At 38.7% G+C, this 17,359-nt stretch overlaps 1 protein-coding gene across 1 annotated transcript in view; it reads right to left on the reverse strand.

The window, feature by feature from the left end:
• DMD (dystrophin) overlaps positions 1-17,359 on the reverse strand; it is a 3,507,873-nt gene that overhangs the window by 2,053,767 nt on the left and 1,436,747 nt on the right. Inside the window, exons 36-38 of the mRNA XM_073614841.1 lie at positions 16,523-16,693; positions 10,773-10,895; positions 5,479-5,616 (exon numbers count right to left, since the gene is read on the reverse strand). Coding sequence (XP_073470942.1) covers positions 5,479-5,616; positions 10,773-10,895; positions 16,523-16,693 — 432 coding nt within the window. The remainder of the gene's footprint in view (positions 1-5,478; positions 5,617-10,772; positions 10,896-16,522; positions 16,694-17,359) is intronic.

Consider the following 17,359-nt stretch of genomic DNA (forward strand, 5'->3'; position numbering starts at 1 on the left):
AAAATATTAAACAATTATATTTTATTTTTCTAATGTTTCTCTATTTCACCGATTTTCTTTCATGTGGGTAGTTCCCCACGAACATATTTTTTAAACATAATGTAAGCTAAACATTGCATAATCAACAATTAAAATTATTTTTAATTTCAGCAATTCAGTAAATTTTTCGGTACTTTTGCAAATAGAAACATTAAAAACGATGCCCTAAAAGAAGTATAGTAAATATATAGTAAATAATCTTATCAAATAAATAAGGTACTACATAAAACTAGAAAAATATAAAAATGCAGAGGAAATATTTTAGTAGTCAGACAATGATTACATGCGGACTATGTTTTCTCTTATTGTCTAAACATAAAAAGATATATGAAATTAAGTTAGATAACTGAAATTCATCTCTGTCTGTGCTGCAACAAAGTTTTGCAAAATATGCCAGCACTCATTATAATAATAATAACAATCATTACCACCATAACCCCCTAACATTGCAATTACAGTATAATTATTAGGCTCATGCACACTGGACGTTAAAATAACATTATAAAAACGCCAGTAGCTTTGCAGTGAGTCTTTCAACATTTTTTAACGTTTTTGCAATAGCGTTTATTAGCGTTTTTCCGCATTAGCATTTTTTAGCTTTTTTTTTTAAGAATTTTTTTTTTAATGGATCAAAAATGTTAAAAAATGCTGATGAGCCAAGTTTTTGAGCGTTTATCAACGTTTATCAGCGTTTATGTGTGTTTAACATTTTTAAGCATTTTTTGTGGTCAGAAAAACAGCTCCTGAAGTTTTAGGGCATACAGACAACAGCCCATCAACTCCACTGCTGATAAACGTCCAAAAATGTCCATGTGTGCATAACATAAACATAGAGGGGATAACATAGAGGGGAGTTTATGGGCTGTTAAAAAACGGCCAAACTTTCAAAAATTGCTGTTTATGAGCTTCAGTGTGCATGGAGCCTTAGGCACTCTTTCAGCTTCTCCTGTCAGCTGTGGGTTAACGAGTCTTCTTATACTCTGAGCCGCTCCCATTAAATGCAGTTTAATGAGTCTGGCTTATCACCCCCTGGCTGGGTTGGTCACTGTGCTTGTGATAGCATCAGTTTTCTGGTTCCCTGTCTGTTTTCTTGCCTGACTCAGATCTGCTATTATTTTGGATTCCCTTTTTACTGACCTTGCCATGTACCCAGATTACCAGGGGCGTAACTACCACCATAGCGACCCATACAGGCGCTATGGGGCCCGCAGCTGAGTGGGGCCCAGTGAGGATAAGAGCACCGCCGGCACAGTCTCCCAGCCAGGGGAAGAGAGAGGAAAGGAAAAGGCGAGCTGTCCATATCGGCAGAGAGCTGAATTGCCCGATGTAAGAGCTTTCATTAGAACTTCCAGTGTTCCCGGGGCTCACGTCACATAGCTCTACCTTTTGGCCCGGTGCATTTGGTAGACAGAACGACGATCCAATGCGGGACATGTGACGTCATCAAAGGCGTCTGGCCAAGAGGTGGGGCTATGTGACGATGAGCCCCAGAAAGACAGGAAATTCAAATGAAAGCTATTACAGCAGGCAATCCCGCTCTCTGCTGATCTGGGTGGCTTGCCTCTTCCTCTGCATAGGTGAGGCTGTATGGGGCACAGGCAGACCAGGCTGTATTGGGCACAGGTCACGCTGTATGGGGCACAGGTCATGCTGTATTGGGCACATATCATGCTGTATTGGGCACAGGTCATGCTGTATTGGGCACAGGTCACGCTGTATGTGGCACAGGTCTTGCTGCATTGACCCTAGGGCAGCTGTGGGGGGGACTGTTTGCAGGGGGGCCCCATACAACATTTTGCTATGGGGCCCTGCTATTTCTAGTTACGCCCCTGCAGATTACTTTTTGAATTGCCTCCTGACGTGATCTTGGATTGCTTACTTGATAATGATTTCTTGCTATCTGCCTGACCCTGAAACCATCTATTGGGTTACGCTTGTTTACTATCTGCCCAGCCCTGCCCTTGGAATGTCTTTCTTTTCTTTTTTTTTTTTAACCTCCGGGTTACCTTGTTGGTCTTTATTATTTCCCGTCATACTTTTAATTGGAAATGTAGTTATAAGCTTGCTCAGTTATGTTGTCTGGCATTCCAGTGTTAAGATTAGACATGTGCAATTAGTTTCGGTCCGAATGTAAATTTGAACAAACTTTTGGTTATTCTGAGATTCGGATGTATCCAAATCTCCAAATGAAACAGTAATGAGTTTCATTGAAATGTGTTTAATTGTGTTTAATATATTTGTTTTCTAACGAATTCCACATTTTTGGAACAATTTTGAATTTGGATCAAAAAATGATGGACCGATTCTAATTTTGTGTGAAGAATAGCTGGTTGTTAGGGAGCAGGTGGAAAAGTCAGCCACCGCATCCTTAACAACTGACGACTCATTAGCTGTCATCGGGCTGTCATCGGGTTTCCCTGCTGGGAGATCAAATGTAAACAAAAGAATGTCAGCAATAGCAAATTCTAAAAAAAAACAGCGTGTCCCGCCCAATCCATACCAGGTCCTCTGGGTCTGGTATGGATTTAAAAATGTAAAGCACACTGCACTCATAAAACAAAGCTAAGTAAATAACACAAACAGAATAGTAATATGTCCTCCAAAATAAGTCCTCTAAAGTTGTACAAATAATCCCAATAAAGCATTGTATCTTGCAAACACAGCATGTATGCAGCTACCAAACCGCATGGTACAGCAGTACTTTGTGATTTGGTGTGGGGCGATTTGTAAAAGCAGTACTTGCACTATTTTTTGCATGTTCTTGCATGTTTGGCAGTCCATTGTTCATTTCAATGAGCTGCCACAACCTGAATGTGCTAAAAGGTGCTGGAACACGCACGTTTCAGTGTTAACCAGTCCTAAGTGTACAGTCCAAGTTAAAATGAGAAAAAACCTTCAAAAGTTAAACAGGTTTTTAAACACCTTTAAATCCTACAAACTTGCTAAAAGATCACTTTCGTGGCAGATCCCCTTCCCCCGGAGAAAGGCCATAGACATCACTTACAGCACACCTGCATAAGTACTGATCTGGTAACTGCATTGTTCTCATAATAATGTACACTTCATAGTTGAGCATACATTATTTGTCTGTTTATGCTGATTGTAAAACAGCATATGACTAATTAGATGATCCATAGAGAAGCAAGTAAAATATTTCCTAAGGGCACTTTAAGATAAAAACATTATGGAACACAATTTAATATAAGTCTCTGTGATTTTCTTAAAATAATCAATATTCCTTTGAGTTTTTATCTGTCAAGGGTGAGTGGCTTTATTGAGTAACAAAAAATGAAAATCAATGACCTTACTTCTTGAAAACACAACCAATAATGAAATGCCCTATAGGAGAGATTTAAAGGACATTTTGTGACAATTAGAGATAATGCTAAATCTCAGGCTGTGGCATATCTAGTTTCTGTGAAGAATTACTAAAAAAAATCTGTTGGTGTTAGCAGGATCTTTGAATAAACTGCATTCAACGTTCCTGTACACTGATATCCCATAATAACAATTCATACAAATAACATTATCGAGAAGGTATTTGAAGTGACAATTTAAAGTCATTCAGAAGCTCTTATCTGAAAATTGTGCTATGTATACTACTCTTTTTTTTTACACTTATGCCAATTAAAGTAGAACTATAGGCAAAACTTTTCTTTTTCATTTTGGATAGATCAAGGGAGGGTTATAACCCCTGTCAGATTTTTTTTGCCATCTGTGTCCAAATGCAGACATTTATCTTCACTTCCTTTCCCATAGCCAAACAGGAAGTGAAAGGAAATCCCTGCACAAGAGGGGGCCAACCCCAAACTGTTAGCACAAATTTGGGATCATAAAATTGTCCAAAATGTCCTCATATACTGATGCCTTAAGAGTTCCCTTTACTGGAACTAAGGGGCCAAGCCCATTCCCTGAAAAACAACCCCTCTCCATAATCCCCCCTCCACCAAATTATTTGGACCAGTGTACAAAGCAAGACATGGATGCGTGAGTTTGGGGTGGAGGAACTTTAGTCCTGACCTCAACCTGATAGAACAACTTTGGGATGAATTAGAGCGGAGACTGCAAGCCAGGCATTCTCATCCACATTAGTGCCTGACCTCACAAATGCGTATCTGGAAGAATGGTCAAACATTCCCATATACACACTCCTAAATCTTGTGGACAGCCTTCCCAGAAGAGTTGAAGCTGTTATAGTTGCAAAGGGTGGGCCAACTCCATATTGAACTCTATAGACTAGGATTGGGATGCCATTAAAATTCATCTGCGTGTAAAGGTAGGTGTCCTAATACTTTTGGTAATATAGTGTATATTAGAGGTTTAAAGTAAATGTACTGTAAATTCAATCACTAAAGCCTCTGTAGCATTGTCAAAATTCATGTGACTCTAAGAGGATGTATTATGTGCAACCACAAATTAATTCTCTATTTTTAGCACTTTTAATATGCTGCAAAGCTTTGCCGGGTATTTCTGAGATTGAATTCAGGCAACTCATAGAAAGTGTCAGTTTTTTTGTACTTTGTTTCCTTTAAAGTGTATCTAAACCCAAGACTAAAATGTAATAAGTTCCAGCTTACCAAACCTTAAATTTGGTGGATGCACTCAATTATTTTAGGCTTTCTTACTTTATTTTCACCTGGCAGTCTGTTATTTTTCAACATCCTTTAACATACCAAGCTGTCAATCAAAGGTCGCCATTAGGGATGAGCTGAATGTACCTAGGTCTGGTTTGGAGCAGGTTCATTAAAACATTACTGAAGTTCGAGTGCTGAATCCAAACCCAGTGAATTCAGTAGGAGCTGCCAAGGCTGTGCTGTGTGGAAGAGCTATGTAAATCTCAGAACTGAATGGACAGAAATACAAATCACACTGCTCTGATATATGTACAGTATTTCATCTGTGTGTTTGGCTGTTTTCCTGGAGTTCAACTTTAATAACGTCTGAAATTTTATGTTACAGTATGTATCTATGTATATTTATTGTCAGACGTCAATCAGATTTGCTTTTTACCTTACTAAAGTATAGTAAACAATTAAGACAATAATAATATGTGTTGCTAATGTTGGTGATATTATGATGACTATTAGATATCACTGTTGCCATGCAGCTATGGGGTTCTGTGTCTAGTTGCCAACAGGGAGATTCTCCTTTATTAAACTGGATTCTCCTGCTTGCTATCATTATACCAAACATACCAGCAGGTTAACCGGTGTCTACCTCAATAGTCCCTAAAGTGTATGTTTGTGGTTGAACAAGCTGCAATAGAGAAATGAGCTGTAAAAGTCTTCAGGGCAGGGGTTCTTATGAATGAATGTAAGTTCTCTGCAAAAAGCAGTATGAATAAAATACAAGATACATGTTTACATTTATAAACTATTTTCATGATATTTATTCAAGTTTCTTACAAGAATGTACATAGGTTCAATTTTGTATACATACCTTGAGAGTGTTATATTTAGCTTGTAATAGCTGCTGTTTTAGTTTGATTTCTTCCCTATTTTTGTCATCTGATATTTTTAGCTGAAGGTTATTCCCTCTTTTCAGCAGTTCCTTCACTTGGCCATCATTTTCTTCACTCTAGGGGGTAAGAAGAGTGGGCAGGAACAATGATCACAAAATCACGACATTAAAATGGGACAGATCATTGGTGAAATTAGAATTAAGAATAATTTGCTAGGCCCTGATAAAGGTAGGATGATTTACTAAAAGAGTAGAATGCTCACTTTGTCTAGTGAAGCTGAATACAGCTCAGTCACATGTCCAGGAATGTGAATACAGCCATAAAAACTACCATTTTTTTGTCTCTTTATGATTTAGTTTCACTTTGTTACTGGGGTCTGACTTTACCTGAAATAATGACTAGGCCTCCACCTTCAGCTAATATACTATCCAATTAGAATGACCATACTAATATAGTGCTCTAAAGCAGTATAATTGGACAGTGAATTAAAAGGAAATTAAGTCATGGAAAATCAGGTCCCTGTAAAAACGTGAGCACAGAAGAAACCTTCCTGGATTCTGTGGTGTCTGCTCTACAGAACTTTTACCATTACACATTAAAAGTGCAAGGTCACTTTAAGCTAGAGATAGACGTAAAGGAAAGCTGCCATTTTCCCCATGTCCCTACCTCCCACCTGCAAATACTCACCCTTGCTACACTCCTTCACAGATCTGTTTCTCTGTTGGAACCCTTAGCAAATACCCTCTCTCTAGATGTAGAGGAGCATTGGACCTCCTCCCAGGATTTCATTTTCAGACCTGAGTGGCAAATCACCAAATCACCAAGTCTTAACACACTGTCACATTGGAGGGGAGGTTAACCCAGTGTATGCTCTGATATTATTTAACATAAAATTACACAGGGTTAGCATTCTAATGGAGCCAAAAAATGACTGGTGAGTGTGGGAACAATCAGTATCAGTGGGAGGCTATAAGACTACCCTGATGAAGTCACGAGATGTGACGTAATGTGTAGGGTGTGGCCGGAGCAGATGGCGGACCAGAAGTAACATGAGAGGCATGAATAGTGCAATTTTACACTATTTTTACAATTCCAGTGCACTTTTAACATGTCTTTGATGTAAGCATGAATTTGTCTTTTAATAAATGGTGATATTTTAAAACTATTTTACACTATGGGAGGCATATTGTCTATTTTATTTGAATACAGTATATGGGCCTGCATGGCCAGTGGTATCCCAGGAATGCAAACTCTCTAGTCAAGTGTAGAGGAGACATAAGAGGATGAGTCACCATAGGAGTATAACCAGAGATATACTTGAACCCCTGTTTTGGGGCTTTTACCCTGTGGGAGTTCTGTGAGCACTGAGGTGACTGGTGGAAGCACAAAGGTTCACTGTCCATATGTCAAGGAGAACAGAGCACTTAAGTGGATTATCCAACAGCACTGAGACATTTCCTCAGTCATTTTTGCTTAGTGATGCACTTTGGACTCACAACACGTTTATTTGTTCACAGTTGTTTTTAATATTTTATGTAATGCTTTGAACAACCTATTTCACATTTATTCACACAGGAACTGTGCAATACCACCAATATTTTAATACATTTCTAGTACTGTAGTTGTGAACACAATTAGGTGTTGCAGCAATTCCTTTCTTTGCAATTGTGTTTTTGTTTTTTAACATTTATCAGCAATATTTTATTTAGCACTATATTAGTATCACCAGGTAGTGCAGAGGATAACACTTAGTTTTGGTTATAAGAACAGTTGTAACTTTGCCTTGAAAAGATTTTCTAAGCTTAAGGGGTTTATCCTTAAGCAGGAGGGATGGGTTTATGTGTTATAATTAGGTAACTGTTAAGGTTTTTTTTATCAGTGTTAGGGTGGGATATTGTTTTTCAAATGCTTGTTTTATTGGTTGGGAATAGATTAACCCCTTTCTGACCAACTGCCACAGTTATACTGCGGCAGGTTGGCTCCCCTGGGTGAACTGCTGTAGCTATACGTCGGCTCGCCTTTTGACCACTAGGGGGCGTGACACCAGAGCCAATGCATGCACTCGGTGGTCGCAATGACTGCCGGGCACCCCCGATCACTCTGCACAGAGACAGAACATAGATCTGTCAATGTAAACAGACAGATCTCCATGCTGTCAGGGGTAAGGAGAGTGATCTGTTGTTCATACTAAGTATGAACAATGATCGATCTCCTCACCCAGGCAGTCCCACCCCCCCACAGTTAGAATCACTCCCTAGGTAACACAGTTAACCCCTTGATCGCCCCTGTTAACCCCTTCCCTGCCAGTGACATTTGCACCATAATCAGTGTATTTTTATACCACTGATCACTGTATAAATGCCAGTGGTCCCCAAAAATGTGTCAAAAGTGTCCGATCTGTCCACCATAATGTTGCAGTCCCGATAAAAATCGCTGATCAATGTCATAACCATTACTAGTAACAAAAATAATAATAATAATAATAAAAATTCCATAAATCGTTCCCCTATTTTGTAGCAATAAATTGGGGATATTTATTATAGCAAAAAGTACAAAATATGTTTTTTTCAAAATTGTCGCTTTTTTGTTTATAGCGGAAAAAATAAAAAACACAGAGATGATCAAATACCACCAAAAGAAAGTTCTATTTGTGGGAAAAAAGGACATTTGTTCTGTACCCAATTTTGTTTGGGTACAACGTCACACGACCGTGCAATTGTCAGTTAAAGCAACACAGTGCCATATCGCAAAAAATGGCCTGGTCATTGAGCAGCCAAATCTTCTGGATGATGTAGTGGTTAAGGCCTCATTCATGTGAATGCAGTGCGTTAGCACACTTGCATTAAAATGTGATAAACTGTACATTAAAGGAAGTTGCTTTTGGGCGGCCCCATTAAAGCGGAGCTCCACCTTAAACAAAAATATTAAAAGCCAGCAGCTACAAATACTGCAGCTGCTGACTTTTAATAAATGGACACTTACCTGTCCCAGGGTCCAGCGATGTCGGCAGCCGAAGGCGATCAATCGCTCGTCTCTCGGCTGCCCCCGCCACCATCCTCGGTCAGGAAATCAGGAAGTGAAGCTTTGCGGCTTCACTGCCCGGTTCCCTACTGCGCATGCACGAGTCGCGCTGCGCGTCTACACTGGTCCCCGTTGTGTTGTGGGAACTGTGTGTTTCCCACAACACAACGGGGGGGGCGGGCATTTGCGGCTAGCTGCGGCTAGCTATGCCCGGAAGTGGGTGCAGATACCTGTATTATACAGGTATCTGCACCCCCCTCCCCCCTGAATGGTGCCAATTGAGGCACCGAAGGGGGGGAGGAATCCAATGAGCGGAAGTTCCACTTTAGGGTGGAACTCCGCTTTAATTTAAATGTTCTTCCTCCTGAACAACCTAAAATCACATTTGTTCACACAGAAACTGTGCAATACCACCAATATTTTAATACATTTCTAGTATTGTAGTTGTGAACACAATTAGGTGTTGCAGCAATTCCTTTCTTTGCAATTGTGTTTTTGTTTTTTAACATTTATCAGCAATATTTTATTTAGCACTTAAATTAGTATCACCAGGTAGCGCAGAGGATAACACTTAGCTATGGTTATAAGAACAGTTGTAAATTTGCATTGAAAAGATTTTCTGAGTTTAAGGGGAAAGGGGGTTTATCTTTAAGCTGGAGTAATGGGTTTATGTGTTATAATTAGATAACTGTTAAGATTTTTTTTATCAGTGTTAGGGTGGGGTTTTGTTTTTCAAATGTTTGTTTATTGGTTGGGAATAGATTAAGGCCTCGTTCACATGAATGTAGTGTGTTAGCACACTTGCATTAAAATGTGATAAACTGTACATTAAAGGATGTTGCGTTAGTGTGGCCCCATTAATTGAAATTGGCTGCCTAATGCACCAAATTGAACCAGAAGGGTGCATGTAGAATGTTTGGCAGTGTACCACACCACACGGCACAACCTTCAGCAAGATATGTTAAAGAAGCATTTGTAATAATTGGTACCCAATAAAGGAATTGTAAAGGCAGTTCTATGCATTAAGATAAACAGCCTTCTGTGTGTTGCAGCCACCCCAGCACCCCCTAATACTTACCTGAGCCCCATCTCTATCCAGCAATGTCCACGAATCCCTTGGCCTTCCGGGACTCTCCCTTCTGATTTGCTGAGACACAGCAGCAGCGTCATTGGCTCCCGCTGCTGTCAATCAAAGTCAGTTAGCCAATCAGGAGAGAGGGGGTGGAGCCGAATGGCAGCTCCGTGTCTGAGTGGACACATGGATCTGCAGTTCGGCTTGGGTGCCCCCATAGAAAGCTGCTTGCTGTGGGGGAACTCAACAGGAGGGAGGGGCCAGGAGCAGCGAAGAGGGACCTGAGAAGAGGAGGATGCAGGCTGCTCTGTGCAAAACAACTGCATAGAGGAGGTAAGTATATCATGTTTGTTATTAAAAAAAAAATAAAAATTTACAATTTTTTTCAGGAGTAGGGGTTAAAGTGGTTGTAAAGTTTGAAGATTTTTGACCCTCATGCATTTTGTGCATGAAGGTAAAAAACCTTCAATGTGCAGCTCCCCTTTAAGCCCCCCAATACTTTCCCATTGTCATTCTGTGCTGTGCACAAGAGCAGAGTCTCTCCCAGGTCTCTCGCTCCTCATTGGCTGAGATGCAGCCCTAGTGAGGCAGGGGCCTGAAAAGCACTCTCTGTGTTATTTGGATACAGAGAGCCGACTTGGGAGTGAGCATGCACGAGTGCCCCCATAGCAAATGGCTTGCTATGGGGGCACTGAGCAGGGGGGGCCAAGAGCACCATCGGGGGACCTGAGAAGAGGGGGATCAAAACCACTGCACAGAGCAGGTAAGTATGACATGTTTTATTATTTTTTAAAAAATCCTTTACAAACGCTTTAAGCTTCAGTGTTAGAAGGTATTAGAGTTTGAAGTTATTTTAGATGGTATTCGATTGATTATTAGAGTTTTTTGGAATGCTAAATTAAGCATAAGCTAGTACAATGGTTGTGTTTAGGAATGGCTAAGTATAGGTTTGCTTTGTTTATAGCCCTCTAAGGCAAGCTGGTATCCTGGGATTTTGTGAATAGTAGCCTTGAACAGCTTTTCTTCCGGGTTTGCCCTTTAAAGGATATCAAAAGTTAATATAGGCCAGATTATGAAGAAAAGCTGAATATAGCACAACTTGTTTTGACTTATACCACATATATCTTATTTGCCATTCTGTGTCATGCTGTTCAAAAGTATCAGTCTCAAATACTTTACCGTATCTTTATTGAAGTCTTCTTCAGTGAGATTCACTCCAAGTTGAATTTCAGCCTCCAGTGGTTCAAGCAATTTCTGGATATCAGAATGAAACTGTTCCAGCTCTTTGGAAGAAACCATAGGCTGTACAACAATAAGGCATGTATAAAAAAATTAGCGAGATCCAATATACACTTAAGTACATGTAAGAGACATTATTAGAATAATTTGTTCAGACCTCTGTTGTAGTCTTCAAGGAGTTTACACAATTTACTGAGCACAGAGTTATCTATGTGTATCATGATTTCGAATGATAGTATGTGTTAAAGCACATTACTTACAAGAATATGTTTATATATTATATGTAAAAAAGTAATTTAAGAACGATCGGTCTTTTGCTGTATTTTGCTGCACTTTTTGGGATTTCCCTACGAGTGCTTCATAAGAACATTCTCACGTGATTATTATTTTTATAAAATAGCTAAAATGCATTTGAATCCATCAAGTGATCTATTCTTTCAGTAATATATAAAATGCAGAAACAGCGGTACTAAAACATTAAAATAACTGGTTGCATTAAGGTAGATCACATGTACAATATTGAAATCTATAACTAATACCCTATCAATTAATAATTAACCTTGGCGGGCCTTGATGCTGAGAGGCCGCATATTTATGTTCCTAAATGTAAATAAACTAGGGATGAACGAACAATCCCCTGTTCGGTTCGCACCAGAACATGCGAACAGGCAAAAAATTTGTTCAAACACGCGAACACCGTTAAAGTCTATGGGACACGAACATGAATAATCAAAAGTGCTAATTTTAAAGGCTTGTATGTAAGTTATTGTCATAAAAAGTGTTTGGGGACCTGGGTCCTGCCCCAGGGGACATGGATCAATGAAAAAAACAGTTTTAAAAACGGCGTTTTTTTCGGGAGCAGTGATTTTAATAATGCTTAAAGTGAAACAATAAAAGTGTAATATCCCTTTAAATTTCGTACCTGGGGGGTGTCTATAGTATGCCTGTAAAGGGGCGCCAGTTTCCCGTGTTTAGAACAGTCTGACAGCAAAATGACATTTCAAAGGAAAAAAGTCATTTAAAACTACTCACGGCTATTAATGCATTGCCGGTCCGACAATACACATAGAAGTTCATTGATAAAAACGACATGGGAATTCCCCACAGGGCAACCTGGAACCAAAATTTAAAAAAAAATGACGTGGGGGTCCCCCTAAATTCCATACCAGGCCCTTCAGGTCTGGTATGTATATTAAGGGAAACCCCGGCCAAAATTAAAAAAAAAATGATGTGGGGGGTCCCCCTAAATTCCATACCAGGCCCTTCAGGTCTGGTATGGATATTAAGGGGAACCCCGACCAAAATTTAAAAAAAAAATGGCGTGGGGTCCCCCCCAAAATCTATACCAGACCTGAAGGGTCTGGTATAAATTTTAAGGGGAACCCCGCGCCAAAATAAAAAAAAAACGGCGTGGGGTCCCCCCAAAAATCCATACCAGACCCTTATCTGAGCACGCAACCTGGCAGGCTGCAGGAAAAGATGTCATTTTGCTGTCAGACTGTTCTAAACACAGGAAACATGCGCCCCTTTACAGGCATACTATTGACACCCCCCAGGTACGAAATTTAAAGGGATATTAAACTTTTATTGTTTCACTTTAAGCATTATTAAAATCACTGCTCCCGAAAAAATTTCAGTCTTTAAAACTTTTTTTTGCATTGATCCATGTCCCCGGGGCAGGACCCAGGTCCCCAAACACTTTTTATGACAATACCATGAATATAAGCCTTTAAAGTTAGCACTTTTGATTTCTCCCATAGACTTTTAAAGGGTGTTCCGCGACATTTGAATTTGCCGTGAACACCCCAAATTGTTCGCTGTTCGGCGAACTTGCTAACAGCCGATGCTCGAGTCAAACATGAGTTCAACTCAAACTCGAAGCTCATCCGTAAAATAAACCTGTGCCGAGAGTACACACCCTGTGCACTCCCAGCACAGTTAGCAGCACCTAATGGAAATCAAGTAGCGATCGGGAGCTTTTTGATCATGTGACTCCTGTGACAGCCAATCAAGGCAGTCATATGACCATAAACCTCTCCCCACCTTCCAGCATCCCCTTAAAGTGAAGGGAGGCACCAGCGTTAAGGGGTTTATAATGCAACCTGAATAGAAATATACATTTCTGAAATGCAATGTGTAGCTCTCACCATGCACAGCTATTAGAAGACTAGCCTAAAGCTATTCTGTCTACATGTCATGTACACGTGCTATTAGCAATATTTAAATTAAGCCATGATTTACTAAAGAGTGAAGTAGGCTTGGCGGGATTACTGCATAGCCATTACAGTCAGGTTCTAGGGCAGCAATCAGTGTGGGGCTGAATTAACAGAGTAGGGCTGCAGATTCTCTTGCTATTCTAGCTGTTGGTTTTACATGAACAGAGTGGTCTCAGAATGTTTTGTGGAGCTATTACATCTGATCTTGTTAGTGTAATATTAAGGCTGGTCAGTCCACTGGGGTAAGAGGGAATACTCCAATGGAGCTGGCTTATTAAGGCAGCAAGTATAAACCCAACTCTTGAAGCAAGGTGTAGTCAGGTGATGTAAACTAATCTTGTTTTCAAAACTGAATCATGTACAGAGAAATTCAAACACATATATATCTCTACACCTTCACAAGTTTGAATGTTTAAAGTGACCACAGGCTCGGTTTATTCAAATTTTCTGTTATTCAGCCACTTAACATTCAGAGGCACTTGGACACTTTATATACTTATGAATTCCCACAAACATTTCCATCTATCAGCATTATTATTATTTATTTAAAAATGTGATAAAATAAAGAAGTAGAAAAGAGTGAACAGTCGGTTGTATGCTCATTGATGATAAAAAGTCCTTGCTTTAGTTTGCTTTTACTCTAGTGATAGCAGGTTTGTTGTCATTTTTGTAAACTGTAAACACTTTAGCCTTATATATATATTCAAAAGAGAAGCACCATCCCAATCGGTGAAAATTAAGGTCGTTTTTGTTACTTTAGGTTAAAATCCTGCTAATTCTGGACATGAGATACCTGTGGTTTACAATAAGTGGATCTTATGTTTAAAGTGAGGTTTTATTCCAGTATCATGTCTTCATTACAAAATACATAAATTATACAACAAATCCATCAAAATTTAAATCCATGTGATTTACTTGTCTCATTATCTATTCTATTTAGCCAAGATAGCCACACATGAAGCATTTATTCTAGATAATGTGATTTTAGAGAGTCTAATTTCTCCATCACACCTGCTTTTCAATGGACTAATAGAGGGGCTATTTTATTGAAAACTTAATGGGAATTACTCAAGTGAGTGATTTAAATCTTATTTTGATTAAGAACATCAAGATGGAAAACCATTATAAAAAAATAATTTATCAGGTCAGCCAAAAATCGTTAAGAAAAAGTCCCTGCTTTTCACTTGACAAATATTGAATGATAACCCCATGGCAAAATATGTAACCATACTAGTAAGTTTGTTTTAAAAAGAAGAAGTAAATTTAGAAACGTTAACTGTATATTCGTCGACTCTCATAAAGACATGTTACAGCTCCAGTTTATCAGCAGTAAAGATAATAAATGTTATTACAACTGCTTTATATTAAAATGGGAAGTCACTGGGGGCTAAGTGTTTTGTTTTATTGCCAGTTGGGGAGAAACGGTATGTGAATGATTATTTACAAGTTAATATAGGTTCATGAGTACATTAACACCATTGATAGACCATCCTATAGAAAGTGATCTAATTAATTTGGCAACATCTTAATTTGATCTCTAATGCACTACCTTAAAGGCTTCACATGACAGAACACTGTCATGACATTCACCTTAAAGCTAGAAATAGTCAAGATAATATATATTAAAATCATAATGAATCCAATAATAATAACTGGTTTTCCACACTGTGCAGCCATCCAGTAAGACACATAGGGGGTTATTTACTAAAACTGGAGCATGCAAATTCTGGTGCAGCTCTGCTTAGAAACCAATCAGCTTCCAGGTTTTATTACCAAAGCTTAATTGAACAAGCTGAAGTTAGAAGCTGACTGGCTACCATAACAGCTGCGCCAGATTTTAAGTGCACTAGTTTTAGTGAATCTTCCCCCTCCCCAGTTCATAATAAAGCAATTGATCTTCCTGGTTTAACAATGCAATTTTTTCATTATCGCTCCTCTTCCAGCCTCCTCATTGGGCAGCAACAACACCTCTCTAGTTAGCAGCAAGCTGACTTAGGGCAGAAATGCTGACCCAAGAAACTGTAATGCTAAATCAGGAAGTAGACTGATCTTACTGATTGGCAGTGGTATGTACCACTAATAATCCTTTGGAAAGTAAACCAGTATGTAAACCCGTGTGCGTTTTAAATGTTTTAGCTTATTGCCCAAAGTCCCTCTTTAAATTAACAGGAACAAATTTACTGTATGTTCTTAAAAGACACATGTTTAAGATATGGCAGCCATCATTGTTAGGGCAATCAGAAGGTCAGAGGTCACCTGAAATATTACAAAGTGCCTATAATTAGATTTCTGAATAAGCTAAATTGTGACTGATTTAGTGTGAAGGAACATAAACCTTCAGTATTCTATGTATACTACAACGTAGTGTAATCTGTTATAGTGATAATGTTAATGTTAATAATGTGCGCTGAAGAAATTGTGAAGCAGGCTTGCTCTCATTTTTTAACCTAAGCATTTAATAAAATGATATAAGCAGCAAAAGTGTCCAATGGGGAGCAAGCTGAATCCAATGTGATACTTCTTAGTAGGAATAAATAAAGAAATCATTAATAACATGAATGATTACCAAGATCAAAATGGTGAATGTTAAACAACTCAGGATCACTTTTTCCATATTAGAAACATAATGAATATTGCTGAAACCAGAATTTCTCATTGAAGACTGGAAAATTAGGATGTGCTGTGAGGAGAAGTGTGAATGTGACATGGAGAATGTGCTTTGATGACAAGTTAGCTGTGAATTTTTGCCATAATGATCATCTGGCACTTATACAACAATTATTTACATAACAAAAATAATTATAACGTTCACGAGAAACCCTGCCTACCCTTTTTTTAAATAGTTGCCATAATGGTAATCTATTTATAAACTAAAACTGCCCATGAACTCCCGATTGCTTTTAATCCCAGAGATAAATCAGCCAGAATGTCTGTGGAGGTCTCTAGTTGACCATAGACAATAGCTAACATCTTTATGTCATTTAAAGTAAATCTGTGGTCAGGCTATAGATGTATTTAAACAAGCATACCAAAAAAGTGAGTTTTAAACAATAAAACAATATCTCACTAATGTTTGTGGCTGTAGGCACTGTGAAGCAATTCATCCTTAAAATTCACATCAGAAGTCCTTATCCCTAATCCAGCCTGATCTGTGTATATATTAAAGGCAACAAGGCTGGGAGGTTGTTGTGTAACTGCTGGGAGGGGGGGGGGGGGGTGAGCTGAGCTGCTGAGAGAAGTCTTTGAACAATTTCTGTCTGTATTTACTGCTTACTAAAAATGCCTTGAATCGCTCTTGTCTGGTTACATATTCACTTTAAGGTCAATTTTCTAGGTGTAATATTCTATACATCATTTTATTGCACTACAGTCTGCACAGTATGCTATGCCATTATCCAATGTTTGTAAACAAATCTTAATCTAATCTTTCTACTAATTTTATTAGAAACATGTTTATGTGCTACTTATCAGTACCTTTTCTGTTTTAATTCTTTGTGATATTGGAGTAAATCGTTGATCAAGTTCAAACAGCTTGAGTTCTACTATCTTCTTGCATTCATTACCATGGTTCATCATTAGCTCTGTAGCTTGGTCATGTACTAATTCCACCTTCGGCTGAATATCATTCAGCTCAGACTTCAGTAGCTGCAGTACAACACCAGAGAAAGTCAGAAATCACTGATGAATATGATGAAAATGGCTTCAGATGAAGTGTGAATAATCAAAGCACATTTTCTTTAAAGCTGCTGAGATAAGGTACAATTGCAAGCATGTTCTAACATTGGTGAGCTGCCTGTTTCATTATGCTGCAACACAGTGCGTATTTACTTGTTAATTTAACATAGTCACACATCACAAAGTCAGTACAGACAAACCTTGACAGCGGTAATAGTCTTCATGTCAATGGGGTTAATTTACTAAAGTTAGAAAATGTTCATTTAGCTCAATGCACTTCAATGATCTGATTCTGTGTAAAGGAAATTCCTGTATTTTTATTCTTTTTATTTTACTGCACATGATTAGCTGATTTAAGTGAATAGTAAATGCAGTTCATCGGTCTTAATTAACATACTTCCATCTCCTTTTTGCATTTTCCACCCTTAGAGTTCAACTATTTAAGACCCCTTCAAACAATTGCATTGTGAAGATGCACATTACATGTGCTGTTGCACTGTTTTTCCATTTATTTTGAAAGGCACCCAAAACACTTTCACTACACACCTTTAATGCAGCGCACTGTCACTCAAGGTAACACAGTACTGTGCATTGTGGTGTGCTTCATTGGAAAAAGGGTGCAAGTTTGTCTTTTTT

This window comes from Aquarana catesbeiana, linkage group LG02 (genome assembly GCF_042186555.1).
Source record: "Aquarana catesbeiana isolate 2022-GZ linkage group LG02, ASM4218655v1, whole genome shotgun sequence".
Taxonomy (NCBI): domain Eukaryota; kingdom Metazoa; phylum Chordata; class Amphibia; order Anura; family Ranidae; genus Aquarana; species Aquarana catesbeiana.